We start from the raw sequence: 27,449 nt of genomic DNA, 5'->3' as shown, positions 1-27,449 counted from the left end.
GGCCCCTATTACAAGAGGGATATGGAGGTGCTGGAAGGTGTCCAGAAAAGGGCCACAAGGATGAGCAGAGGGTTGGAGCACCTCTCCTATGAGGACAGACTGAAGGAGTTGGGGCTGTTCAGTCTGGAGAAGAGAAGGCTCCAAGGTGACCTAATTGTGGCCTCCCAGTATCTGAAGGGGGCTACAAGAAGGCTGGGGAGGGACTGCTCAGGATCTCAGGCAGTGATAGGACTAGGGAGAATGGAATGAAGCTGGAGGTGGGGAGATTCAGGCTGGAGGTGAGGAGGAAGTTCTTCACCGTGAGAGTGGTGAAGCCCTGGAATGGGTTGTCCAGGGAGGTGGTTGGGGCCCTGTCCCTGGAGGTGTTTAAGCCCAGACTGGATGAGGCTCTGGCCAGCCTGATCTAGTGTGGGGTGTCCCTGCCCATGGCAGGGGGTTGGAACTAGATGATCCTTGTGGTGCCTTCCAACCCTGACTGGTACTGTGATACTGTGATTTCTCTCTGGCAGCCTTCCCAAACCCTGCTCTCTGGATGCACCACAGGACATTATTAGGAGCCCAATAAAAATTGTTTTCTTCTTATTTACACCTATTTTTAGATCTGCTGCATTACTGTAGAATAAAAATAGCTGTGAACCCTACCTTAAACCAACGAAGGAGCTTCTTTACAGTGAGGGTGGTGAGATACTGGAACAGGCTGCCCAGGGAGGCTGTGGATGCCTCCTCCCTGGAGGTGTTCAGGGCCAGCTTGGATGGGGCCTTGAGCAACCTGGGCCAGTGGGGAAGTGTCCCTGCCCATGGCAGGGGTTGGACTAGATGATCTTGAAGTTCCCTCCCAAGCCAACCCATTTCAGGATCCTGAGGCTCAAGCCATTTTTCTAATATCTATTGCCACTTTTTTTTTTGAGGTGCATGATAAAATCAAGGAGATTTTTGTTAGCCACAGCACATCAGAGAAGGTTGAAGGGACAGCTAAGTTTGTGAGCAAACACAGAGGGCTGGGGAAACCAGCAGATTTTTCTTTAGAGGTCTGGGTTCATGCAGCTCCAGTAAAGCATGAAAGATGACACACAAGAGCTTCCTTCTGTTATTTTATGTCATTATGCCTCTTCATCTGGAAAGGTAACAGATGACAAGAGGTAATGGCTATCAAGCTCAATGTCTGTAGCTCCACAGAATGGATTTGTGAGTGGTTTAAGAGCAAGATGAACACCATAATATTATGGGATGCTGTGAACTCAGGAGATGGGAACGATGCTAACTGATGTCCAAATCAGATTCATCATTTTCTGTGTAATTCTCAACTCAAAACTGTTATCTTAAACTTAAGCAGACTGCAAAAGCCATTGAAATTTAGAGCAGAAGTAAAAGAGCAAACCACCCAAACCAGAACAGTGTCATTTCCAGTCTTGGGATCACCATTATATATCTGTAATTAAACTGGAAGAAGCTTGATCTAGATGGGACATGAGGAAGAAATTGATCCCCACGAGGGTGGTGAGGCACTGAACAGGTTGCCCAGAGAAGCTGTGGAGGCTCCAAGCCTGTCAGGGTTCAAAGGCAGGCTGGATGGGGCCTTGAGCAAGCTGGTCTGGCAGAAGGTGCATTCAGACCTTGCAAAAAGGATGGTTTGAAAAGATAATTTTCAAAACACAGCTTGTGGCTCACTAAATAGAGGAAATAGGAAGATCAAGAAGGTCACACAGCAGTAGCAGCCTGCGTGCCTGTCTACACCCGTTCCTCAAATCTTGACTTGTCTGCAATTGCCACCTAGTGGCTAGTGAAAGACCAGACATCTATTTTCCTTCAGAATCATACAAACTTCTGCTGAAGGGCTCCCTCGGTTTTGGTACTAGGAGGATGCTATGGGACACGGTGTCAGAGGCTTTAGAAAAGTTCAGGCGAACAACATCCACAGCCTTTCTCTCATGCACTAAGTGGGACCCCTCCTGATAGACCAGCTTGCTCAAAGCCTCATCCAAACTGGCTTTGAACCCTACCAGGCTTGCAGCCTCCACAGCTTCTCTGGGCAACCTGTTCTAGTGCCTCACCACCCTCATACTGAAGTTCTTCCTAAGATCCAGGCTAACCCTACTCTCCCTCAGCTTCAAACCATTCTCACCCTGTCCTGTCTCCAAACAGCCTTATGAAAAGTCCCTCTGCAGCCTTCCTGTAGAATCCCTACAGGTATTGGAAGGCAGCTCTAAGGTCTCCCCAGAGTCTTCTCTTCTCCAGGCTGAACAACCCCAGCTCCCTCAGCCTATCCTCACAGCAGAGGTGCTCCAACAGCTCTGTGTCCTTCTTATGATGGGTTTTTTTTTTGGTTTATTCTTTTTGTACTTGACTTCTCACTTCAGCTGATTTACCCTGATTGTTTGCTTTAATCACTCCTTAAAGCATTGTAAAACACAGTTACAAAGAAACTACCTCAGCAGATATTCAGCTCCAATTTGCCATAACGAGCTAGGCAATGCAGAAACAGCTACAATATTTATGACTGCTGGCAGGAGTATTCCCAATCCTTTAACACTTTGTAAAGTGGCTGGGCACTGCCATGCATCTTCTGTATCAATCAGTGATTCAGAAACAGATGGTATCAGTTCCACAAACATTTCACACAAAAAGCAGCCATGCCAATGCTTTTCCTTAGAAGGAAAAGAAAGCCTTAGGCAACCCTGGATGCTAACTTCAGCAGCATTATTTTGGAGAAAAACAACCTTGAAGAAAAGTGGATATTGTGCCATTTTTAGCATGGTGGGCCAGAGGTCACCTTGTGCTGGCTGGGGCTGTTCAAGACAGCTGTCTGCTCAGCTCCAACTTAAAAATGCCCATGCACCACAGCAGAATAGTTAACTGGGACCTTTGTGCTCATCTGTTCCATCCTGTCCCACCACTTTCCCCATCTGGGTGCATGAGAAGCAGGAGCAGCAGTAACACTCCTCCCTTCCATTGTTAATTCAGAGTCCTATAGCCACTCTGTTTTACCCAGCAGAAAGCAGAAGCACTTCCTATTAGCTGATGACAAATTGAACAGAAATAGGTACCACAGGTAGGAAGATATGAATGAAACCTGAACTGTCAAGACAGGTGAAAGAAGAGCAAAGAAAGTCACCAGTACTGTGAGGATGAGAACCTCCCAGGACAGCTTTCTGCTGGAACACCCAAAGACACCACACCAGTCAGGTCTTGCAAGGAGCCATATGACCCCATCCATGCAAAGTGGTCACAATATAACCATTAAATCTAACATCTCTGCTCCTGGACCAAGCTCTGAAAACAGATTCATAGAATGATTTGGGTTGGAAAGGACCTTAAAGATCATCCAGTTCAACCCCTCCTGCCATGAACAGGGACACCTTACACTACAACACGTTGTTCAAGGCCCCATACAATCTGTCTTTGAGTACCTCTTGAGGGGGGCATTCACAACCTGCCTGGACAAGCTATTCCAGTGTCTCACCACCCTCACTGTAAAGAATTTCTTCCTAATCTCCAGTCTAAATCTCCCCTCTACCAGCTCAAAGCCATTCCCCTCATCTTATCACGACAAGATCTTGTCAAAAGTCCCTCCCCAGCTCTCCTGCAGCCACTTTCAGGTACTGAAGGCTGCTCTAAGGTCTCTGTGGAGCCTTCTCTTCTCTAGGCTGAACAGCCCCAACTCTCTCAGCCTGTCCCCATAGAGGAGGTTCTTCAGTCCTCTGATCATCTTTGTGGCCTTTTTCCCCAAGCCTGCAGAAAGGCTCTAATGCCATTTGTAGCCATGAAGCTGAAAGCCAGTGCCTGCACAGAGAGACAGGCAGCCCTCAAACCTACATGAGCCAGAAGGAAGTGACAAGACTTTCAGGCACAAGTTAAAAGGACAACAGCTTCACGGATTCCCTCTAGCCTCCACGAGCCAAATCCCACCTCTGCTTCTATTCCCCCTCTCTCACAGAGCCAGAGGTCAGGCCATGGCTGAGAAATGCCACGACTCCACCAAACAGAACCTTCCTACAGGTAGTTTGCCACTACTTTTCTACTGCTATTCCTACACCTATTTAACAAGATTCTTCTCTCCCACATTTGCATATAATACAGCAACTGCTAGGCTTAGATGAACACAAGCAATTCATGTATTAAAAATATGATGTATTTTACATAAATAATATTAGTTTTCAAATCTAATTCAAATCCAAACCCTCTAACAGGCTCACTTACTGGATGTTTGGCTGAAAGTCTGCCAGTTACAGTTCCTGTCTGATTCCATGTAGAGGAAATAAATCCCTGTAGTGAAATAAAGGATAACAACAACTTCATGCAATGCAAGTATCAGCAATACAAACTCACTGCAATCAGGACTACAAAAGCAGAAGGAAACACTTCATAACTGTCCATATAAGAAAGTTCTTAAACTGGAAACACCACAATCCCTTCACACCTTTCTAGGACCTACTTAAATCCTCCTTTTGCTATCTCTACCTTTCTCATGCACGTTCGTAGTCCATCCACATAAGTTGATTTCATCTTGTGCACCTGAATTACAAATAAAGTAGTTCAGACAAATGCTTGTTTATAAAAATAAAGAGATTTCACAAGCTAAAGATCTTTGCATACCCATGTTACAAAACACTTTCATCTTAGTAAACAATGGCTGTATACTTGTCTTCTTTAAGCATAAGTGAAGTGCTTGGCTGGGCAATAAAGCCAGTTCTTTGCAGATACTTGTGAATCATAGAATCAATAAGGTTGGAAAAGACCTCAAAGATCATCAAGTCCAACCTGTCACCCAACACCTTATGACTACTAAATCATGGCACCAAGTGCCACATCCAATCCCCTCTTGAACACCTCCAGGGATGGTGACTCCACCACCTCCCTGGGCAGCATATTCCAACGGTGAATGACTCTCTCAGTGAAGAACTTTCTCCTCACCTCCAGCCTAAACTTCCCCTGGCACAGCTTGAGACTGTGTCCCCTTGTTGTGGTGCTGGTTGCCTGGGAGAAGAGACCAACCCTCTCCTGGCTATGACCACCCTTCAGGTAGTTGTAGAGAGCAATAAGGTCTCCCCTGAGCCTCCTCTTCCCCAGGCTAAATAATCCCAGCCCCCATAGCCTGTCCTTGTAGGGCTTGTAATCTACTGGAATTTATTCCTTTACATCTCTGGAGAAAAGGAGGCTGAGGGAGACCTTCTCACTCCCTACAACCCCCTGAGAGGAGGCTGGAGCCAGGATGGGGTTGGCCTCATGTCCCTAGTAACAAGTGATAGGACAAGAGGAAATGGTCTCGAGTTACATCAGGGGAGGTTTAGGTTGGACAATATAAGAAACTTCTTCCCTGAAAGGGTTCTCAAAGACTGGAACAGGCTGCCAGTGGAGGTGGTTGAATCCCCATCCTTGGAGGTGTTTGAAAGAGGCAGAGATGTGGTGCTGAGGGCCATGGTTTAGCACCAGCCTTGGTAGAGTTGATTTTGCATCAGTGCAACTACATCACATGAAAAATATCAGCTCACCTGTCGGTACTCTAAAACTATCTTAGGCAAAGGATGAAGATCTTTCAACTTATGTAGCTGCAAAATAAAGACTGTGAATTATATTTTTCTCTTTATTTATATGAGGACAGGCTGAGGGAGCCCCTCTCCTCATCTCACCACAACTTCTGAGGTGGACACAAGCTGTTGTATTTCAGTCCTGTGAAGTTTCTCACACAGTGTGTGCAGTTTTAGCTTTTCAAATAGTACCTAGAGTAAGAAAACACACAGAAGAGAAACGTTCCAGTGTTGGCAGGTGCTGAAACAGAAAGGAAAAACATGTGTGTGGGGCCTGGACTTAAGTCTAGAAAGCAGATTTGAAGGAGAATAGAGCACACTGTGGCAAAGACAGCTGTCACGGGATGGAGAAGGCCAAGCCTTTATTTTTGAGCTCTTGAAAGACTGGTGTTTACTAAAGTGAAATACACAATTTCCAATACATATCCAATTTATATCCTATACATATTCAGCTATAAATATACCCAAACACTGACTATCATTACAGTTATGAAAAGCTGACAGGTCCTCCAATAAAAATCAGAAAACAAGCTCATTAATGTGGAAGGAAAAGAATTCTGAACTGCAAGGACTATTTTACATACTTAGTAATTCTTCTGTATCAATAACAATTGACATGACTTACATACCAACAGTGGTATAAATACTACCTCTCTGAGCTGAGTGCTGCTGGTCAAAAGGAATCGCTCTCCAGCAACCTGATGAGCTTCCTGCTCAAGCTCTTTGAGTCGTAACTAGAAATGGGTAAAGCAGAATTGTTTTGCTTACATGGTTGTTTCTTTCACTATCTGCTGCTTCCTAACCTAACAAGTATTTTGGACTTCTATTTACAAACAGGGTCCTTGATTAATGTGTAATCACTGCTGGCTGTCAACATTCGGGTTAGCAGATTGCTTGTATGCTCTTTAATCTATAGTGGAATGGCGTGGAATGGCATGGAATGGCATGGAATGGCATGGAAGAGACCTTTGAGATCATCAAGTCCAACCTATCATCCAACACTACCTAATCAACTGAACCATGGCACCAAGCACCCCATCCAGTCTCTTCCTAAACACCTCCAGTGATGGTGACTCCACCACCTCCCTGGGCAGCACATTCCAATGGCCAATCTCTCTTTCTGGGAAGAACTCCTTCCTAACATCCAGCCTAAACCTCCCCTGAGGTTTAGGCCAGCTTGAGACAGTGTCTTCATCTGAGAAGGGGATTTGCTGTAGTAATAAGCATCTAATTTTGTAGAGCAATCATTTAGGTTCCTGAATCATAAAATACTAGAATGGTTTAGGTTGGAAATGACCTTCAAGATCATCTAGTTCCAACCCCACTGCCATGGACAGGAACACCTCCCCACTAGACCAAGTTGCTCAAGGCCTCATCCAAGCTGGCCTTGAACATCTCCAGGGAGGGGGCATCCATGACTTCCTTGGGCAACCTGTTCCAGTGTCTCACCACCCTCACTGTAAAGAATATTGTCCTAATCTCCAACCTAAATGTGCCCTCCATCACCCCTCATCCTATCACTACAAGCTCTTGTATAAAGTCCTTCCCCAGGTCTCTTGTAGCCCCTCTTCAGGCACTGAAAGTCTATAGAGAGCTGTGAGAAATACTCTGTGAATATCTAGTCAGATTTTATCACAGAATCACACAGAACCAATAAGGTTGGAAGAGACCTGAAAGATCATCAAGTCCAACCTGTCACCCAAGACCTCATGACTGCTAAACCATGGCACCACATGATTTTATGCTACAGAATAGGAAAGAATGCTACAAAATACAGGAGGAAGGAGGACCATCATCACAATACAATAATATAATGAAGCCATTATACAATCAATCAAATAACAAAGTGTCAACAAAACAATAATAACAATGATCAGGATAATAGAATAAATAGTAATTAAGATAATAACAGTAAACAACAATAATACATTTTAAAATCACAAAAACCACTGGAAACCCCAAGCTGTCATGTAAGCTGGAACCAGACAAAAAGCTTCCTCTGCTCTTTAATCAACTACCCTCGCTAAAAGCAGGAAGGTGATGCAATACAATTTCCAAGAGAAACAAATAAAGACAACATTTACCCCCAGAATCTCTGATGTTTTTTTCAGCTCCTGTTTGTTGACATGGATTTGGTGTGTCTCCATCACTGTAAATACAATTGCACAATGACAACGCTTAACAGCTGACAGTTTTGCTCTTGCTTGCTTCTCAGGCTGCTAAATGGAAACTCAACCTTGCACAGCTGTCAGGAGGAGGGTAAGATCACATTTAAGATTCTGAGGTGTAACTTTCTACTGGAGCATAGTCAGCAGCTGTGTGAAAATGGAATCAAGGAATTCTAGAATGGTTTGGGTTGGAAAGGATCTCAAAAATCATCTACTTCCAACCCCTTGCCATGGGCAGGGACACCTCCTGCCGGACCAGCTTGCTCAAGGCTCCATCTAACCTGCCTTTGAACCCTGCCAGGCTTGGAGCTTCTCTGGGCAACTTGTTCCAGTGCCTCACCACCCTCATGAAGAACAATTTCTTCCTCATGTCTCATCTCAATCCAGCTTCTTCCAGTTTCCTTATCCTAAACAGTGAAACCCATATTTTGAACTGAACTTTCATACCTGCCAGAATTTTGAGGAGTGGAAGCTCTAACGTGCAATATAATTTCCACAAACCTTGAACCTGGAAAGCAAGATGCAAACAAATTCCTCAGTATCAGCCAATTTTTATGTGAAAACAAAGGAATGTCATTCTGTGGACCTGTTTTCCAGTATCTCACTTTCAGTGTAGTTCCCTTTTCCATTGCTTGTGGAATGAACTATGAATTAGTGTAAATTATAATATCTAAACACTGCAGCCCATCAGCACTTCTTTTTGTGGGGAATAGGAAACCATTGTTTTAATAGCAATCTTTTGGTACAGGAATAAAGAAATAGACATCCCTCATCTTTATACATTGTTTCTTCTCAGAGCCAGATCCATTTTAACAGGAAACAGCAATCCCCTTTTTCTTCATTCACTTGAATAATTAAGCAGCCACTCAGAACTCATAACTTGGTTTTCATCAGGAACAAAATAAGAGATGACAGGGTTATGTACCCAATTTAGTTACAAAGAACAGGAAGTCTGTTTTCCCTCTAACCACTGAAAGCAACTGGACAGCAACACTTGTCCAAAAACAACTCCTGTAGTCTGGCTCTCAGCAAGTGCCTTTGGTGTTTCTCCATTACCTCTCCTCAGATTGTTTCATCGTATTGCTGGGTCACTTAGATATCCAGATTAAGCCAACATGAGTCAACAGTGTGCACTTGCAGTCCAGAAGGCTAAAGGCATCCTGGACTGCATCAAAAGAAGTATGGTCAGCAGATGGAGAGAGGTGATTCTGCCCCTCTGCTCTGCTGCCCTCAACACAGGAAGGACGTGGACCTGATGGAGTGGGTTCAGATGAGGGCCACAAAAATTATCAGGGGGCTGGAGCACCTCTGCTACAAGGACAGGCTGAGGGAGCTGGACTTGTTCAGCTTGGAGAAGAGAAGGCTCCAGTAAGACCTTAGTGCAGCCTTCCAGTATCTGAAGAGGGCTACAAGAAGGCTGCAGAGGGACTGTTTCCAAAGGCCTGCAGTGACAGGATGAGGGGCAATGGTATGAATTGAGAGAAAAGCAGATTTAGATTGGATGTTAGGAACAAGTTCTGCACCGTGAGGGTCAGGGAACGCTGGAAGTGGTTGCCCAGAGAGGTAGTTGAGGCTCCATCTCTGGAGATATTCAAGGTCAGGCTTGACAAGGCTCTGAGTAGCCTGATCTAGTGGATGATGTCCCTGCTGACTGCAGGGGGGTTGGACTGGATGGGACCTTTGGAGGTCCCTTCCAACCCAAACCATTCCATGGATGTATGAATCACTAACTCTCTTTAATGGAGGATAACCTATCCAAGGCTATATCCAAGTAACTACTTTTTATATCTTACCTTTAAGTCCTGAGCAAGATCCATCATGACATTATAAAGCTTCTCCAAGTCCACACCTAAGTTCTGATACAAATACATTTAAAAAAATCAAGAGTTTTAATGCCATCAGAAATATGGTTTAGTTGAATAGATGGTGTTGGATGATAGGTTGGACTCAATGATCTCAAAGGTCTTTTCCAAGCTGGTTAATTCTGTTCTATTCCATTTGGAATAGTGTCTATTTTAAGAGGGATTAGAGCAGGCAAATACTTTTTTTGTGCATGTCTCCTGTTATATTTCACATTTGACAAGATCCCCAGATGTCTGACAAACAATTCACCAGCAGAGCAGTACAGATCATGGATATTCAAGAATTTAGCTGTTCCTTTATGTGCACTTTGCACAGACTGAGTCTGGAGAAATAGCATCACTGCCTTTGACCTTACAGTCAGAATTCTGTTACTACTTGCAAACTGAGGAGAAAATCCTTTGTTTCCTCCTTTCACTACAGCTGCTCCTCTGAGTTTATGAGAAGGTACCCCTGGACAACTTTTCCCATCTGAATAGGGTTTTCTGCAGGAATTACTCCCTGAACTAGCTGCCATTATCTCCTCCTTGTCTTCAGGATGACTCTCAGAGTCTCCTGGTTCTGTTTCTAGAGAGTGAGGGTAGGCATGGACTGAAACACTGGAATATCTTCCACACCTTATCCCGTGCCCTCCCAGGACAAGAGTCAGCTACGAATCAAGGAAACAGACTCCATCCTCCAAACAGGCTACAAAAATCTGCCTTCTACACCAAACTCATGATTCTGGCCTATTGTTTGCAAACCAGCCCTATTATTTGAAGAAAAACAAAAGTCTGGTACCAAAGCATTGCAGCAGATGCAGACTGACAAGAGCAATGCTTCATTCACTATTTGATTCAAACAGAATGCAGAAGGAACCCAAATTGCTTGTTGCTGCTCAAACACAATAGAGCCAGAGCAGACTGAAAATCACTTCCTATTAGGACAAATGATAACACATTATTGCTGCAGAGGCCTGCACTCTGGTGTATAGCTGGGGAAGAACCATCAGGGGATCTTTATCACAGTTCTCCAACTAATCTTTAAGAGAATTATCAGCTCTAACAGAAGTGTGGAAGACAGCTGCTCGTTACAAGAAGCTATGTTTCATGTTAAACCCAGAGTTATCCAAGTTTTGGGGTAATCTTTGCTGCAGACACATCCCATAAAACAGAGGGGCAGCAGTGTTTCAGGCATTCAGAACATGCTTCTGCTGGGCCATAGCTGTTTTTATCTTCCAATGACCAGATGGCTCAAGATAACAGCAGATAAAACTAAAGAGATCCTACTTAAGCTGGTGTCTTTTAGTGAGAAGCATGTCCTAGCAAAGTCCCAAAGTGAAAATGGGATAATGAATTCCACTGACAGCCCATGCAGGCTCCCCACCTGCTCAAGGGCTATACATCTTCAGCTCAAGCCCATACAACTTCATACTGGTCATCAGGGAGGTAGTGGAGTCACTGTCCAAAAAGTGCTCAAAAAATAATTGGATGTAGCACTTGAAGCCATGGTTTAGTTAGTCATGAGGTGTTGGGTGACAGGTTGGACTTGATGATCTCTGAGGTCTTTTCCAACCTTGTTGATTCTATGATTCTGTGATTCTATGATCTGTGAGTAGACAGCATGGGCACCCACTGTGAAGGCTTCCTCTTGCCCTACAGCAGACTTGAGCACTGCAAGACTGAGAAGCAAAAGACACTTGAATGTAGGATGCAGAGAGCTCTCTTCACAGATGAAACAGTTAGATCCACTGGTGATCATCCTTGCTTTGTAACAGTCTAGTCCTGTGTCCTGTCAGTGAAGACTCTCTGCCTCAGAAAGATTAATTTAAGCAGGCCCATAATCCAGTGAAAAGCTATCAGCCATCCACATCTCCTGGTTCTGGAACATACAAGCTGTCTGTGAAATAACTGTGCTTTCAGAAACAGGCAGCTTCCTCAGTCCCATTCTGGAGGCAGAAGTAAGCCTAATGAGAGGTTCCAGTTGACATTGAGATTCCTCATCAGCAAATGCAGCAAGGACAAGAGCAGTATGGTGTTCAGCACCTGTTTCAGCAAAGGTTTCAAGGCATCTGGACTATGACTCCTTTTGCTGAGCCTTCTGGCACAATATCCAACAGAGACAAGCAGCAATCAGCTCAGATTCTGTGCTAGAGGGGTATGTGGGTGAGCAGCAGGCTACAGAATAAACCAGCATCATTCCATGTACTGTGCTGGGGGGACAAGGCTAGCACAATACAGAGGAGATAAACTGAAGAAGTATAGCACAAGCCATGACATCAGTTGGCATGAGTCCCTTAAGGAAGGCTGCTAGGACCCCACCAGTAAAGCTGGAGCAAGAAGGCTGAAGAGAGAAATCTGTTCACAGGAAGAACTGGACTCAGGAAACAGAGAAGACAAAAAGAAAGTGGAAGACTCCAGCAAACAAATTAATTGCATGAGGAATGAGGGGGCATAATGACAGGATATTAGAGGAGGCATTAACTGGGACCTGGGTGAACAAGTCAGCATAAAGGCACTGGAAATGTCTGGGGTAAGGAAACGAACCAGACCTGAAGTAGGGCAGGAAGGAAATAAGGCTTCAATATTGAACTGAAAGCTGGGAATCAGGATGCCAAATTTAAGCATGACAACTAAGAATAGATGTGATATATGAAGAACAAAAGGCTGAGTCAAGCTAAGGAAAGAGACAAAATTAAGGCTGCTGACTCACAGGGAGGAATATCACAAAGAAATAACCAAGTTTATAGCTTCTGCCTCTTTCCCTGTCCACTCCCCACACTGACAGCTTAACTCATGCAGGAGCTTCTCAACAACTGCAGTTTGCAGATGGTGTTTCAAACTGGCTCTGGTTTCCTCAGAAATATCTGTACTAGTGGGTATGTGCTGACACAACTGGCCTCTGTAGAGGCTAAGCCCACTTGGCATCTGTGGATTTGTATCCTAGAAGCTCTGTAACCATGTGACAATACTCAGGTCTGATGAAGTGAAAGGTTTCAAACATCATCTAAGTTGCTGCACCTTATTTTTACCAGTCAAACAAGCTCAGAGGGCTAATGTGGCCAAAGTATCATAGAATCAGAGAATTGTTTGGGCTGGAAAGGACCTCCAAGATCGTCAAGTCCAACCATGCACCACCACCATGGTGAAAGCAATTCTTTCATCATTTCCCTCCCCCTTTAACCCAACCAGAAGAAATATAAACCAAACTACTTACTGCAGTGTTTCTCAGAGTGCCTGCCTCTCTGTTTACTCCTCCCACAGAAACAGGCTTCTCAAAATACTTCTGTGTTAGACTCTCAAAAGAGGGAACTGTGTCGCTGGGGTTTATCAGCCACGCTGCAATCCTGGGATCTAGCACCACACTATCTGCAACTACAAGGATAAGTTATTCCTGAGAATCAGAATACTTAAATTACCTCCCACACTGAGAAAGACCTGTAAAGTTTTACCCTCTATTTCTCCTGTAGACATTTTCAGAATCACAGGATGTTAGGGGTGGGAAGGGATCTCTAGAAATCGAGTCCATCCACCCTGCTAAAGCAGGATCACCCAGGGCAGGTCACACAGGAACACATTCAGATGGGCTTTGAAAGTCTCCAGAGAAGGAGACTCCACAATATCTCTAAGCAGCCTGTTCCAGTGCTCTGTCACATTCACAGTAAGGAAGTGTCTCCTCATGTCAAGGTGGAACCTCCTGTGTCCCAGCTTGTACTCATTGCTCCCTGTCCTATCACAGGGTGTTCTTTTCCATGGTACTGAAACTCTCTTTTCCAATATTAAGTATCACAGTATCACTAAGGTTGGAAGAGACCTCAAAGATCATTGAGTCCAACCTGTCACCACAGACCTCATGACGAAACCATGGCACCAAGTGCCACATCCAGTCCCCTCTTGAACACCTCCAGGGATGGTGACTCCACCACCTCCCTGGGCAGCACATTCCAACAGCTAACAACTCTCTCTGTGAAGAACTTTCTCCTCACCTCCAGCCTAAACTTCCCCTGGCACAGCTTGAGACTGTGTCCCCTTGTTCTGGTGCTGGTTGCCTGGGAGAAGAGACCAACCCCTTCCTGGCTACAACCACCTTTCAGGCAGTTGTAGAGAGCAATGAGGTCGCCCCGAGCCTCCTCTTCTCCAAGCTAAACAACCCCAGCTCCCTCAGCCTCTCCTCACAGGGCTGTGCTCAAGGCCTCTCCCCAGCCTCGTTGCCCTTCTCTGGACACATTCAAGTACATCACTTAACCACCAATCTAGTTGCTTCTGCACTCAGTGATTTTAACAGCAACATCAGTAGCACAGAGATTACAGGATTAGATGACAGATTAGATTATTACCTTGTCTCCAGCTAATTTCATCCCCATAAACTTGAAGCAGAGTCCTCAGGAAATCTTTTGCATTGAAGCAAATAATGGGAACTTTGCACTGAAGCATTTGAAACAACACTTGCCTGCACAGAAATAGTTTGTCAATAAACACTAGACTCTCAGTAGTGAATCTGTACTTTATACTTTTAATTAGCACATAATACTAAACAATTAATACATTTCTTTGTCCCTGTGAGGACAGAATACTGTATTTGAATACTAATTTCTCAGTTCAGTAATACCTGAAGCTTCATGCTATAATAAATGAAACATCCTAGGAGACATGCAACCTGTTCCAGTGCCTCACCACCCTCATGGGGAAGAAATCCTTCCCATGGCTCTAGGTCATCTAGTCTAAGCCCCCTGCAGTCAGCAGGAACATCTCCACTAGACCAGGCTGCTCAGAGTCCCATTAAGCTTGACCTTGAATATCTCCAGAGAGGGAGCCCCAGCTACCTCCCTGGGCAACCTGTTACTGTGTTTCATCACCCTCCTGGTGCAGAATTTGTTCCTGACATCCAGTCTAAATCTGCTCTTCTGTCATTTCTAGCCATTGCCCCTTGACCTGTCATTGCAGGCCTTTGGAAACAGTCCCTCTGCAGCCTTCTTACAGGCCCCTTCAGGTACTGAAGGCTGCTATTAGGCCTTCCTGGAGCTTTCTCCAGGGTGCTCCAGCCCCCTGATCATTTTTGTGGCTGTCATCTGGACCCACTCCATCAGGTCCATGTCCTTCTTGTGTTGAGGACTCCAAAGCTACAGGGCTGCAGTTAGTGACACACTGGGCCCAAAGGAATACTCCACTCTTATTTGATTTCTATTAGCCCAGGCCTGGCACAGAACTGAACCAGCTAATTCCAAATTCAGTGAACTGGAAGTCTAAAATTAACCCTGTGCCACATAAGCAACACCGCTGTGGCTAAAAGCTCCTGTAAAGCAAACAATCTTTCCCTACCAAGCAAATTTCTTGTGAGCCTGTTGTTCTTTTTCCCAAAGGGATGATGACTCAGTTTTTAAATAAATTAATCTATCATTCTCATGAGCAGCTTTCCAAGTGTAGTCAGCTGAGGAGCAACTGGGAGGGCAAGGGTGATCAGTCTGGTTCTTCACTAGCACAACAACTCCTTTCAGTGCCGAGGTTAAGGCCTGTTAAGCAGAATCACAACAACGTTTCTTCTGACAGATTTGATGCAACCCCATGAAGAAAATTACATTTCTATTTTACAATATAAAACCTGTGACAGACATTAGTTAGTGGATGCACCCCTGACCCAGCAGAGGGGCATGCAAGTGTTTCAGCCTTGAAACAGAAATCCACAGCAACAGAGCAAAAAGAAGGGGAGAAATATTCTAATGCAAACAGTCTCACTCTCAGGAACAAATTCCCACTTAGCCCAAGTGGGTTTATTTTGTTTATGTTTTAGGTTAGTCAGAAGTATTAAGGTTTGCCTCATTTTACATTTTGGCAAGCAATAGCATACAAAAATGGGCCAGATTCTAAGCTCCCAGTGAACGTGGGTTTGTGTTTATCAGAGCTACATGCACAGTTCACATGGTTCTGCAAATGGCACTCTAAATAGAGCACAACACAGAATCACAGAAAGGTAGGGGTGGGAAGGGACCTCTGGAGATCATCAAGTCCAACTCCCCTGCCAAGATCATCTAGAGAAGATCACACAGGAACATGCCCAGGCAGGTTTGGAATGTCTCCAGAGACAGAGACTTCACCATCTCTCTGGGCAGCCTGTTCCAGGGCTCTGTCACCCTTCAGTTAAAGAAGTTCCTCCTCATGTTCAGATGGAACTTCTTATGTCCAAGTTTGTGTCCATTACCCCTTGTCCTGTCACCAGGCACCACTGAAAAAAAGCCTGGTGCCATCCTCCTGCCACCCACCTTGTAAGTATTGATCAGCATTGATTAGATTCCCCCCTCAGTCTGTTCTTCTCCAGACTAAAAAGCCCCAGTTCTCTCAGCCTTTCCTCAGAGAAATGTTCAGTTCCCTAATCATTCACTAACCTGCTCTGAGCTGAGCTGTGAAGAACCATCTTGGTACACCATAGCAGTTACAAAAGCCACTGCCTGCTCTATAGATGCAAGCAATTCTCTTTTCCCCTCAAATCCCAGCTTGCTGGTATCACAAAGATCCTTCTCAGAAGGCACTGCTTGTCCACTGTTGTATCTTCTTTCATGTGAAGAAGGCTTTGCAGGTAATCTCCTTGCTTTCTCTGAACAACATGCAGGCACATCCTGCTTTCTTTTCATGGGAGCAGCTGTCTTCTTTTCACCAGCCTTCAGGTTTTTTGCTTCCACTGAAAGATTTCTTTCTCGACATCCCCACCTTGTCCAGTCTAAATCCTGGTGATAGCTCACTTTTTTGGTATCTTGAGAGCAAAGGATTTCATCAGTGTGGACTGTCCTGACTAGCTGACCAGCTGTGGCTTTTTCAGGGCTGGCAGATGTTTTTAACAAGGCAATTGTGGAATCATGAGTCTCCTGGGAAAATGGAGCATTTTAGTGCACCAGTTAGGAGAGAGAGACATACAGGAGTTAATGTAGATAAATCATACATACATACATAGAATAAACCAGGTTGGAAGAGACCTTCAAGATCATCGCGTCCAACCCATCAAGAAAGCTTTGAGTGAAATGATATTCTATGAACAAAATGCTGGTACTAACCAGAGTCAGCTTAGGGGAACCACTACTCTCCATGGGCACCCCCAGCTGCTATGAGCTACTCTTTTTTTGTACAAAACTATCCCAGCCCACAGGAGAAAGCAGTCTTCTGTATTTTGAGTGGCCTGAGTGGACTTGCTGATGTGTGCAGCTGAAACAGGAGTATGCTTGCAGCATCTGCAGCTTCTCAGTCAAATCCACAGATCTCACAAAGCACAGCCTGAGCTGGGGCTGCTGCAGTTACCCATTCCCATTCTTGCACTAGCACTCACTTGCAGCCACATAAAGCCAAATTCAAAGAGGTGATTAAGTCAAAACTTCCTGATACAGAGCAGTTTTTCATGTGACAGATCACTCAATGATTACATGGTAGTGATGTCTCAGTGACAGAGGTCTGAGAGCATTTTTAAACCCTGGTTGCCAGCTAAACATGGCAACCTTATTGAGTTCTGATCAGTCTGTCTTAAAAGACAAACTTCCTCTAACAGAGTAACAGAAGTGGGGCCAAGACTCTCAAAAGTAAATAGAGATCAAGTGAAAAATAAGATGCAAGAAAGTTATGTGAACCATGAGTGTGTGCAAGAAACTGAGAGACCAAATCTGCTAGAAAGACTGCTCTTATTCATCTTCAGTCTTACAATGTGCTTGCCTTTGCATATCTCAGATGTTTCTCCTTGTCACCTAGTTTGTTTTCCTTTGTCTTCTCTAGGCCTTTAAAAAAATAGAATGGGAAACATTTTACAACACAAAACTTGAGAGCAGAGCCTGTTACTCAGCTGACAAACCTTGTCACCTTACTGACACTTTCACCAACCCTGAAATAACAGCAAGAAACTGTTCCATGACAACCATGTTCCTTAAATCAATATCACTCGTTCTTAAAAGAGCCCTGCAGGTTTCCAGATACAAAAGCATGCTCTGTCCTCATCAGGTAAAAATTAATTCAAATTAGGCACAAAGCACACAGGCATTTTCCATGGTCTTTAGAAGAGGCAGTACTATGATACCATCAACAGGGGTAGGTCTTCTTTCAAGGCAAAACAGCCCAAAGCAAAGCTGGGAACATGGACATGAAAGAAAAAGAAATAACAATGTAAAATAAACTAGACACTTCACCATTTAACTCTTTTCCTGCCATTAGATAGTAAAACACTATTTGCAGATACAACTTCAGCCTTTGGCCCTGTTACTGTGAGACCACACAAAACCTGACAGGCTTTTGTGAAAGGGACCTTCAAGATCATCCAGTTCCAACCCCTCTGCCATGGGCAGAGACACTTCTATAAAACCAGATTGCCCAAGGCCTCATCCAATCTGCCTTTAAACACTGCCAGGCTTGGACCCTGCACAGCTTCTCTAGGTAAGCTGTTCAGTGCCTCACCACCCTCCTCAGGAAGAATTTCTTCCTCAAGTCTCATCTCAATGCAGCTTCTTCCAATTTGAAACCATCACCACACATCCTGTCACTCCATACCTTTATACAGTCTCTCTCCTCCTGTAGCCCCCTTCAAATCATGGAAGGCTGGTCTAAAGTCTCCCCAGGGCCTTCTCCAACAGCCCCAGCTCTCACCAAGAAGTCCAATGGCATCCTGGCCTGCATCAGGTATAGTGTGGCCAGCAGGAGCAGGGAGGTCATTGTGCCCCTGTACTCAGCACTGGTTAGGCCACACCTTGAGTGCTGTGTCCTCAGTTTAAGAAGGGCATCGAGACACTTGAACATGTCCAGAGAAGGGCAACAAGGCTGGGGAGAGGCCTTGAGCACAGCCCTGTGAGGAGAGGCTGAGGGAGCTGGGGTTGCTTAGCCTGCAGAAGAGGAGGCTCAGGGGAGACCTTCTTGCTCTCTACAACTACCTGAAGGGTGGTCGTAGCCAGGAGAGGGTTGGTCTCTTCTCCCAGGCAACCAGCACCAGAACAAGAGAACACAGTCTCAAGCTGCACCAGGGGAGGTTTAGGCTGGAGGTGAGGAGAAACCTCTTCCCAGAGAGAGTCATTCACCATTGGAATGTGCTGCCCAGGGAGGTGGTGGAGTCACCATCCCTGGAGGTGTTCAAAAAGGGATTGGATGTGGCACTTGGTGCCATGGTTTAGTAGTGATGAGGTCTTGGGTGACAGGTTGGACTTGATCTCTGAGGTCTTTTCCAACATTATTGATTCTATGATTCACAGCAGAGATGTTCCAGTCCTTGTGTCATCTTCATGGCCTACTCTGGACTTGCTCTAACATTTCCATATCCTTCCCCAGGAAACTTCAGACATTTTAAATCTGGGTTTCTTGACAATTCCTACAACAATAAAACTATAACCTAGGAATGACAGTAACCAAGTTGACATTCAGTGCTTTGACTTGTTTCACAGCTAGAGAATTCTTCTTGAGAAATTGATCCTCCAGAGATGATGATCAAGGTTACATTTCTCTCTTTCAGTACCCAGTATCTTAAGTGCTGTGCAGCCTCAAATTTCTGGTTTATGAAAACAGATCACCAGATGGCAGCAGAAACCCATCACAGAATTGTTCTGGTTGGCACAGACCTTTAAGATCACAGTGTCCGACCATGAAAATAATACCATGGTGGCACTAAACCACGTCCCCAGCTGCCATGTTCACACATATCTTGAACACCTCCAGGGATGGTGACTCCACCACCTCCCTGAGCAACCTATTCCAATGCCATCCTTGCCTTCAAACTCCTTAAGGGTGGATGGGACCACTGCAAGCTCGAGTGGAGAGGTAAGAGCACCTCGTAGTTCAATGTGGCAGATATTTGTCCTCTTTGAACCTAATATTTACCTCCTAAAGATAAAAAGGCTTTCCTGGAGGTAGAATTTAATCAGTCACATGGGGCTTGGCTGTGGGTGGACCTAAAATTAAAACAAATCTTTAAAGATCTATCAATAAAATACAAATAAACTGGGACTGAGGCACCCTCACAACATTCTGAACAAGATTTGTTCAGCAGTCAAAATCTGCTGAGGCACTTTTAACAATACCTAATGTGCTCAACCAGTGAGACCTCTGTTCACTCTTCCCCCTAGAATTTCACAAGGGGTGAGCTGCTAATGAACATCCAGAAGCCTGGAGAGTTCACAGGCAAGGTCCCTGTACCTCTAATGATCCTTAAATAGCTAATCGAGTCAACACATACATTTCCTTTACAGTATTAGTTAACTAACAGTCTGAAATCCTCATCTACTTCTATACCAGATACAGGAAGAAAAAGCCCAATGAATTGAGGGTGCTGTTAATATCCTAACTCCTCACACCCACATAGCATCATTTAATCAGGAAAGTCCCAGGAAATGTCAGTTTCAGCTTAGTTTCTTTTCTAAACCTGGAAACCTAAACTCTCACTTTCCCCACCCCGCAATTCAAACAGGGACTAGAGTTTGACACTGTTTGTTTGTTTGGGTTTCAGGTTTTCAGCTGAAAATAGAAACACTTACATAGATTGAGATTTACTCACTCTGGTTATTCTCTCTGCTAGTCTGAACTCCTACAGGAACAGACTGCAAAGCTGTCATAATCCTCTGAGCGATATCAGACAAAGGCACTTTAGAAACCTCACATCCTATGTATGTGTCCAGTTCCATTTGGAAGATTAAACCTAAACACAGAACACATGCAAATCATGCACTGTATCGGGGCCAGAGAACAATCCCCACTTACACTCTGCTGTAAATCAAGGCAAAAATAGAGTGAAGCCATTCACCCTCCTCAGGAAAAGCAGAGAGGCAGAAGGGCTTTCTTCTCCCTGATGTTCCAGGAGCAGAAGCATTCTTCTTTCCCCCCAACTCCAACAAGTCCCCCTAGCTTTAATAATTAAGAGCAATGCTTCTTTCCTACAGGGGTGAAGATCCCTCCTGACTTCTCTGAGCAGGAAGCAGCAAACTTAAAGCCTGAAGGGGCAGCTGCAAATCAGAACCCATCAACTAAACAGAGGAAACGCTTTGCATGAGAATGGGGCTAAAACCAACACACAGAGTCACCATAAATATTGACAACACTGAGCTGACAAAGTTTGGTATTTAATAAACACAATGTAGAGAGTTAGAATGTATGGAGTTACAGCCAACCAGTAAGTGAATTCAACATCTAAAAATAAATTATACTCCCATAAAAGTCTGCTACCAAAATAGTTTTCAGACTAGTTATTGAAGTTAAAGCTAATTTAGTAACTTTCATCAATATGTGCAATGCCCAAAAGCAAAAGCACCTGATCCCAGCAGAACAGAAAAGACTGGAAGTTCTCATACTGTAAAAGCCTCTTTAGGGCCATTGGTACATTGAGAAGCCACAGAAAAGGTGATCAGCAGCCTAACAAAGCCCAAGAAAGCAGTAATATGAAACTGAAATGCTTATCATTATCAATTACAGAGCAAACTCAGGAGTCCAAAAGCTAAACTTAATTATTTTTTTTCCTGTGCAGAGACCAGCCTGAGGATGGTTTCAATGGAGAAGGTAGGCCCCAAGTTACATTAAGAGATATCAGAATGGTCTTAAACCAGATGGTCTTGGTTCTTGAAACAGATTCTGGTACAGATTCCAACACATTTCTAACAAAGCCAAGTCTTCTTAAGAGAACTGGAAAGGAAACAATCAAAGAATATCTGTCTTGTAAAACTCCCCTCTTCAGAATGAGCACATGCCCTCATGTTCCAAAATCTGGAATGCCTTCTCTGCTTTATTTTCCAGTTCACATAGCAAAGGTTCTTAGCATGCAAGAAAACTTATCCCAAGGGTGTGAAATGTTCCTTTTTGCACTATGCGCTGTGCAGTGGGAATCAACACACAGGCTGGCAGAGAGCAGCCTGAATGCAATTCATTCCAAAAACTAATGGATTACTTCAGAGCAAAGAACTGACAAAACTGAGATTTGGAATCAGCAGGCAGATGCCAAGAACCGTAAAGCAGCACACAAACCAAGGCTGGTAACTGCCAGTTCAACATGCATTGCAATGACAGACAAATGTTAGCCTTGGTAAGCCAACACTGGTCACTCCATAAACTCATAGACAGTTCACATCCATCTGTTTTCCTTTAAGAGTACAGGGAAGTTTAATCATTAAGAACACCACTGGCTGTGAGGTTCTGATCTTCCAGACCACTGGTTTTCACCCGAGACTTCTGCTCAAGCTGCTCCACCATCTCTTTCAAGTGCTCTTCATCTTTGAAAAAATACAAATACAAGTCTCTTTCCATCTGATGGAGCTTGCTGGACTCCAGAAAGTCTCTTTTGGATTTCACATCAGCAATCAGATCCGTAAGGAGTTCATTTAGTTTACTTAAATCAGCTTGCAGGTGATGAAACAGCTCAGTAAGTTCCTGACAAAAAAAGAAACCACAAGATAAAACAAAAAAAATCATTACTTTATATTGTTAATACACCAATTCACTAGAAATAGACTTTTTTCCCTCCTTTTGGAATCCACTTTCGTTTGCAACTGAAGTGTTATCACAAAAACCCCAGAACCCCCAGTGATAAAGGGATTCCACTCAATATGCAGCTTCTGAGCTCACAGAATGGTACTGACAGCACGTTATGAAAGTGAGAGTCCATTACTTGGCTACTAAACCAGATGAGTTCAGACCACCAAAAATCCAGCCTCAACAAGATGGCTGAATGACATTTTCAATCAATTGCAAGTCCTCAGACCTAGCCAAACAATAAAAGAGAGCAAAAATAATCCACAACTAAAAAGCCAATTCAATTTTAAAGCTGAATCATTAATTACCAGCTGCAACTTTCCCAGCTGTCACTCTCAGGTCAGGGTAAGCAGGCTGCTCACCTACTTGCACATTATTTCCTAATTAAAGGGATTACTTGAGAAATGGTAGCAATAGAAAGAAGTGTCACTATGGTTTAAGGTGCAACTTGAATCAACAGAAAGGTATTTGACTGATTTAATAAGGAAGAATCCCTACACAAGTATTGTTCCAATTACAGAGCTTCCTTTTTAAATAGAAACTGTTCTATATGTTGCAAGTTAACTTGACAGATGGAAGTGCTAAATATATTTTTATGTATTTAACCAAGGCTGTATTATATAACACAAGACCTCCCTCAATCCACTTCTGGGATATCTGAAGTTATTTAACAAGCTGCATTTAACAACCCTATTCCCATCTAAAAGAGGCTATAGCACAGCACCTGGGAGGTCTGTAGGATTGTCCTGCTATATCTGTCCTTCAAAATTCTGATGGTCTTACTTTGCCCAGATCAGTCACCCAGATAATGCTAAAATGGTTTTGTTTGGAAGGGATCTTCAACACCATCTAGTGCTGTCTAGCCCCTCTGCCATGGGCAAAGAGACCTCCTACTAAACCAGGTTACTCAACATCCCATCCAACCTGCCTTTGGACACTGCCAGGCTTGGAGCCTCCACAGCTTCTCTGGGTAACCTGTTCTGGTGCCTCACCACCCTCATGGGGAACAATTTCTTCCTGATGTCTCATCTAAATCCTTTCAGTTTGAAGCCATTACCCCTCATCCCATCATTCCATGCCTTTGTCAAAAGTCCCTCTCCAGCTCTCTTGGAAGCCCCTTTCAAACACTGGAAGGCTGCTCTAAGGTAAAATGTCCTATGGTCAAACCATTCTCTTCAGGTATTACAGGTGACAGGGCAAAAAAAATAACCCAAACCCAGTTGAAATAGAGAAATTTCAGCGAGTTTTCCAGCAACATCATTTCCACTCCATAAACTTAATACAGGACACTCTGTACCTTTGACAGAAACTAAGTCAGGTGCAACAATCTGCTCAAAGTTCCTCACAGAGAGTTGTCAGCTGCTGGAATGGGCTACCCAGGGAGGTGATGGAGTCGCCATCCCTGAAGGTGCTCAAGAGGGGATTGGATGTGGCACTTGGTGCCACGGTTTAGTAGTCATGAGTTCTTGGGTGACAGGTTGGACTTGATAATCTTTGAGGTCTCTTCCAACCTTATTGATTCTATGATTCTTATGACCTGCCAATGTGAACTGAACATTTGCTATGAAGGATCTAAATACTGCTCCCATGGTCATTATGCTGATGAATGCTGCTGATGTGGAAGCCAGTTTGCGTGCTTCCAGCCTTCATACTACATTCTACTCAGGGAAAGAACATGACACACATCAACATGATAATTTTAATGATCAGGCAAAGGCTTACCGGACTTCTGAGCTGTAGCTGATTCCCTCCATGATACATAGCATCCCAAAGGGCATCCACATCACCTTCTAGCTTGGACAACTGGAGAGCCTGCTCCCGAGAAGATGCTTCTAGCTGATCTTGGGCAGCATCACAGTCCTGCTTTAACTTCCGAGCCATCTGCTCCAGGTTTTCATATGCTCTAAACAACTGGGGCTTTTCATCGTCTCCTTCCAGAGCCTTATACAGCCTGTAACACATGAATGGGACACCAAAGCCTTTTTGAGTCTCCTAAGCACTCCTGTCATTATTAGTCAAGAGAAGGTCACAGAAACACAGAATTATTTTGATTGGAAAGACCTTGAAGATCATGCAGTCCAATCATTCTATAACTCTACCAGGCCTGGTGCTAAACCATGTGTCTCAGCACCACAACTCTGCTTCTTTGAAACACCTCCAGAGATGGGCATTCAGCTAACTCCCTGCACAGCCTGTTCCAGTCTTTGAGAACACTTCTAGGGAAGACATTTTTCCTAACGTTCAACCTAAACATCCCCTGGTGCATCTTGAGGCCATCTCATTTTGATCAATCACTTGGTCCTAGAATTCTAATTCCTTCAACTTTAAAAAAGGAAAAAAAGTGGAAAAGTAACCAGCCAACATTTAATGACTTGGAGACCTAATAACAAACATGAGCAAAAACATTACAAGTTGCCAAACACACGATGGGAACAAAACAACTGCTGCCTGATCCTTGCAGTTACTCACTGTGCAAGACCACACTCAACTATCACTTAAGCACTTAAAGCACCACTGGAAAGGAAGAGGCAAAACCAGACATGAACACACCATGTGGTCCCATTTGTCCAATGCACATCACCAAAAGATTTAGTCTGGAGGTGACAGCACCACAGCACATGTTCCTAATGCACCACCTGAGCTACAAGCAGACTTTTAGACAGAAAAAAACAACTAACTCCTACATGGGTGAGAGGACACTGAAGCCAGATGGCAAATGAAGCAATAAAAATCATCTCAACACAGCTCACATATTCCAGGAGCTGTTCCTCTCCTCTACCACACGGGGGTTTTTGCAGGCTAAGCTTATAAGGCTGTGCACACCATCTGGGAAATCACTGTTAAGAACAGCTCTCTACGTCTGTGTTTAATCTAAAGTAACTTCCAAGAGGTCCTAGATCAAGGTATCATGTAAGAAAGGTTTGGCTTTAAATATTTAGTATCTCCTGGATCTTGCTTGGGAATGCTTCAGCAACAGTAACAAGATTGAAAATTGAATAGTTTTTCCTCAGGCAAACCTAAAAAGAACTTCAATAGGTAAGCAAGAGGCAAGGCTCAGATCTTGAAGGTTTCATTCTGGAGAATTCAAGGTACTAATTAAAGCAAACAGCTAAGGACTTAGCAACAGAAAAGGCTGAGCTGGCCAAAGTATCTCCCCAGCATTATTTTAAATTCAGTCCAAGTTCAGCAGTGACTATTACACTCACCTGCAAGGAAACCCATCCTCTGAACTGATGGTGCTCCTTGGCTTTGCCTGCTGAGCTCTTTCAGTCATCACCTGCAGTCTCTGCTCCAACTCATCGCTGCTTTGTTTCAGAGACTCCACCAAACCCTCCAGGTGAGAGTAGATCTTCTTAAGTTTCCTCATCTCTATTTCATAGGCTAGCTCAAGAAGTTCAAACGATGCTATCTGTCTGATCAAATGCCTGCACACTGCATCCTGTCTTGAAGCACAACTTTCCTGCTGAGCAATCTGATGATCCAAGCATGCTTTCACTACTGGTGTACAAAAAAGCTGGGCCTTCTCTTTCAGAAGGGGAAGCAGCTCCTCATTGTTTATCCGAGTGATGTCTTCCTTAATTGTGGAGATTTGATCATTTAGACTCTGTATTTTGGCATCCAGGTTTTCCTGGTTCCTAGGATCCTGCATAAAACAAAACAGTGGTGAATATCCTCATGGCTGCCTTCATGTCAGATGTTTCTTCAGTTCACACAAGATTCATGTACTTAAGTGAATCTTAGCACAATCTCCCCCACTGCCCAGGGGTGGCTCAAGATACAAGGTTGTGACACATTCTTAAATTCCAGTAGCCATACCTGCTTGTCACTCACTTGTTGAGACTGGGGAGGTTGGAGTAGATGATCTCTAAGGTCCCTTCAAACCTAAGCCTAAGGATTCAATTATCAGATCCACTTAAGTGGCACAAATAGTTGAGTTTCAAAAGAGTCCATGAACCACAACTTTTCAAGTTTGCTACCGAACATAAACAGGAATACATTTCTCATACCAGCTCCACAACACCACAAAACTCAACCAAAATTAAGCTCTTGTTTGTTGTACAGACAACAGAGAGCCAATTACAGTTTGAAATGACAAACTGAATTAGAAAGCCATTCCTTTCACTAGATCCAGCTGAACACACCTGCCCATGTAACAATCCACGACTTTCCGCCCCCTTTTGCAGCTTACCTTGTTTAAGGACTGCAGCATGTCCTCCGCACATTTGGTAGCTGACTTCCTGCTCTCCTCTTTCACTTGCATCTGGATGAGCTGATGTTGAGCACAGATATGCGCTATCTGGAGCCTGGCTATCTCTTGCCTCTCTTCACCAACTTCATCGGTCTCATGACAAGTGACTTGGTTGCCTAGATCTGCAAGCTGACAGCTGCCTTCGGGGGAATTTTCAAGCCATTCAGAAACACATTGACAAAAATGGCTTTTTACATAAGAGGTGACTGCTGCAGTGCTTTGCTCTTCCTCAGCCAAATACTCATCCAAAGAAAGTTGGGAAAAAAATACTGGATGCACACCTGCCCTTTGCTCTGCATCTGGAGCAGTGAAGAAAGAGACAAATTTCTTAGCTGCTTCCTTGAGCGACAGCAGTTCCCTATTAAGCTTCTTATTTGCTACAGTAAACACATTCAGTCCTCCTTTCAAATCTTTGTGTGCTTCTTCCTCTTGGCTTTTTAATGTTTGTAACAAATGGTTGTTTGCAGAACTCATAACTTGAAGCTTATTATGCCGATAAATTTGAAGGTTTTTTAACTTCTGAAGTGTTTGAAGCTCATCTTCCAATTCCTTCATTTCCTCATCTTTCTCCTCCTGCCTCCTGTTCTTTGAATCCAGAGGATTCAAGGTTTTAAGGACTTCGTCCAGTGCATTTCCTTCCAAAATGGGCTTCCCAGACTTCAAAAGGTTATCACAATCTTGCAGTTCTTTTTCAGAGACCACACACTGCTCATTTACACTGCCACAAAACCACTCCACAAAGGCTCTGTCTTCCAAAGACTCAAAAAGCCAATCAAAATCTCCTCCATTAAGTGAATCAGCTTCTGGATATCCAATTCTCTTAAGAGTTTCCACAAAATCTTTCCCACAGCTCATGGTTCAATTTTTTTTTCTTTGTAAGCAGAAAAGAGCCAAACAGATTTAAAAAAGAGAATTTGGTGTACTATGTCCATTACATATTTTCCCTTTTTGTCATTTAAACTGAGTATTTAGTATTTTAATCAAAAAAATATCTGTACAGGAAAAAGAAAGTGTCAGATCACAGCCAAGAAAAGAATGCTGTTCTGGATTTGAGTGGCTACTCAAAGACTAGAAATCAATTTTTATTTCAGGGATAGCTTAATGTGTTTTGTCCATCAAATCAGGACACATTTTTACTTCAACTAAGTCCCTCAAGCACTTATAAGTGCAAGCACTTATGTTTTTCCTTAATCCACACAAACTTATT

General features: G+C 43.9%; 2 protein-coding genes across 2 annotated transcripts in view; both read right to left on the bottom strand.

Annotated features, from left to right (window-relative positions):
- Window positions 1–21,520, bottom strand: part of POLN (DNA polymerase nu) — a 61,480-nt gene extending 39,960 nt beyond the window's left edge. Inside the window, exons 1-16 of the mRNA XM_054172088.1 lie at window positions 21,490–21,520; window positions 20,033–20,173; window positions 17,221–17,282; window positions 15,912–16,388; window positions 14,851–15,041; window positions 13,869–13,981; window positions 12,749–12,906; window positions 10,960–10,965; window positions 9,487–9,549; window positions 8,141–8,201; window positions 7,610–7,674; window positions 6,176–6,259; window positions 5,628–5,717; window positions 5,490–5,546; window positions 4,459–4,512; window positions 4,198–4,263 (exon numbers count right to left, since the gene is read on the bottom strand). Of these exons, the coding sequence (XP_054028063.1) occupies window positions 4,198–4,263; window positions 4,459–4,512; window positions 5,490–5,546; window positions 5,628–5,717; window positions 6,176–6,259; window positions 7,610–7,674; window positions 8,141–8,201; window positions 9,487–9,549; window positions 10,960–10,965; window positions 12,749–12,906; window positions 13,869–13,981; window positions 14,851–15,041; window positions 15,912–16,388; window positions 17,221–17,282; window positions 20,033–20,173; window positions 21,490–21,520 (1,719 nt within the window). The remainder of the gene's footprint in view (window positions 1–4,197; window positions 4,264–4,458; window positions 4,513–5,489; window positions 5,547–5,627; window positions 5,718–6,175; window positions 6,260–7,609; window positions 7,675–8,140; window positions 8,202–9,486; window positions 9,550–10,959; window positions 10,966–12,748; window positions 12,907–13,868; window positions 13,982–14,850; window positions 15,042–15,911; window positions 16,389–17,220; window positions 17,283–20,032; window positions 20,174–21,489) is intronic.
- HAUS3 (HAUS augmin like complex subunit 3) lies at window positions 20,995–27,097 on the bottom strand. The gene is made up of 4 exons (XM_009904244.2): window positions 26,183–27,097; window positions 25,200–25,636; window positions 23,716–23,944; window positions 20,995–21,891 (listed from the first exon to the last, which is right to left on the bottom strand). Exons 1-4 carry the CDS (start codon window positions 27,095–27,097, stop codon window positions 21,625–21,627), a joined length of 1,848 nt encoding a protein of 615 aa, XP_009902546.2. The 3' UTR covers window positions 20,995–21,624.
- Window positions 27,098–27,449: the final 352 nt, after the last annotated feature.

This window comes from Dryobates pubescens, chromosome 23 (genome assembly GCF_014839835.1).
Source record: "Dryobates pubescens isolate bDryPub1 chromosome 23, bDryPub1.pri, whole genome shotgun sequence".
Taxonomy (NCBI): Eukaryota; Metazoa; Chordata; class Aves; order Piciformes; family Picidae; genus Dryobates; species Dryobates pubescens.
Note: the sequence above shows the minus strand (reverse complement) of the source record. Positions and strands in the feature narration are given on the sequence as shown.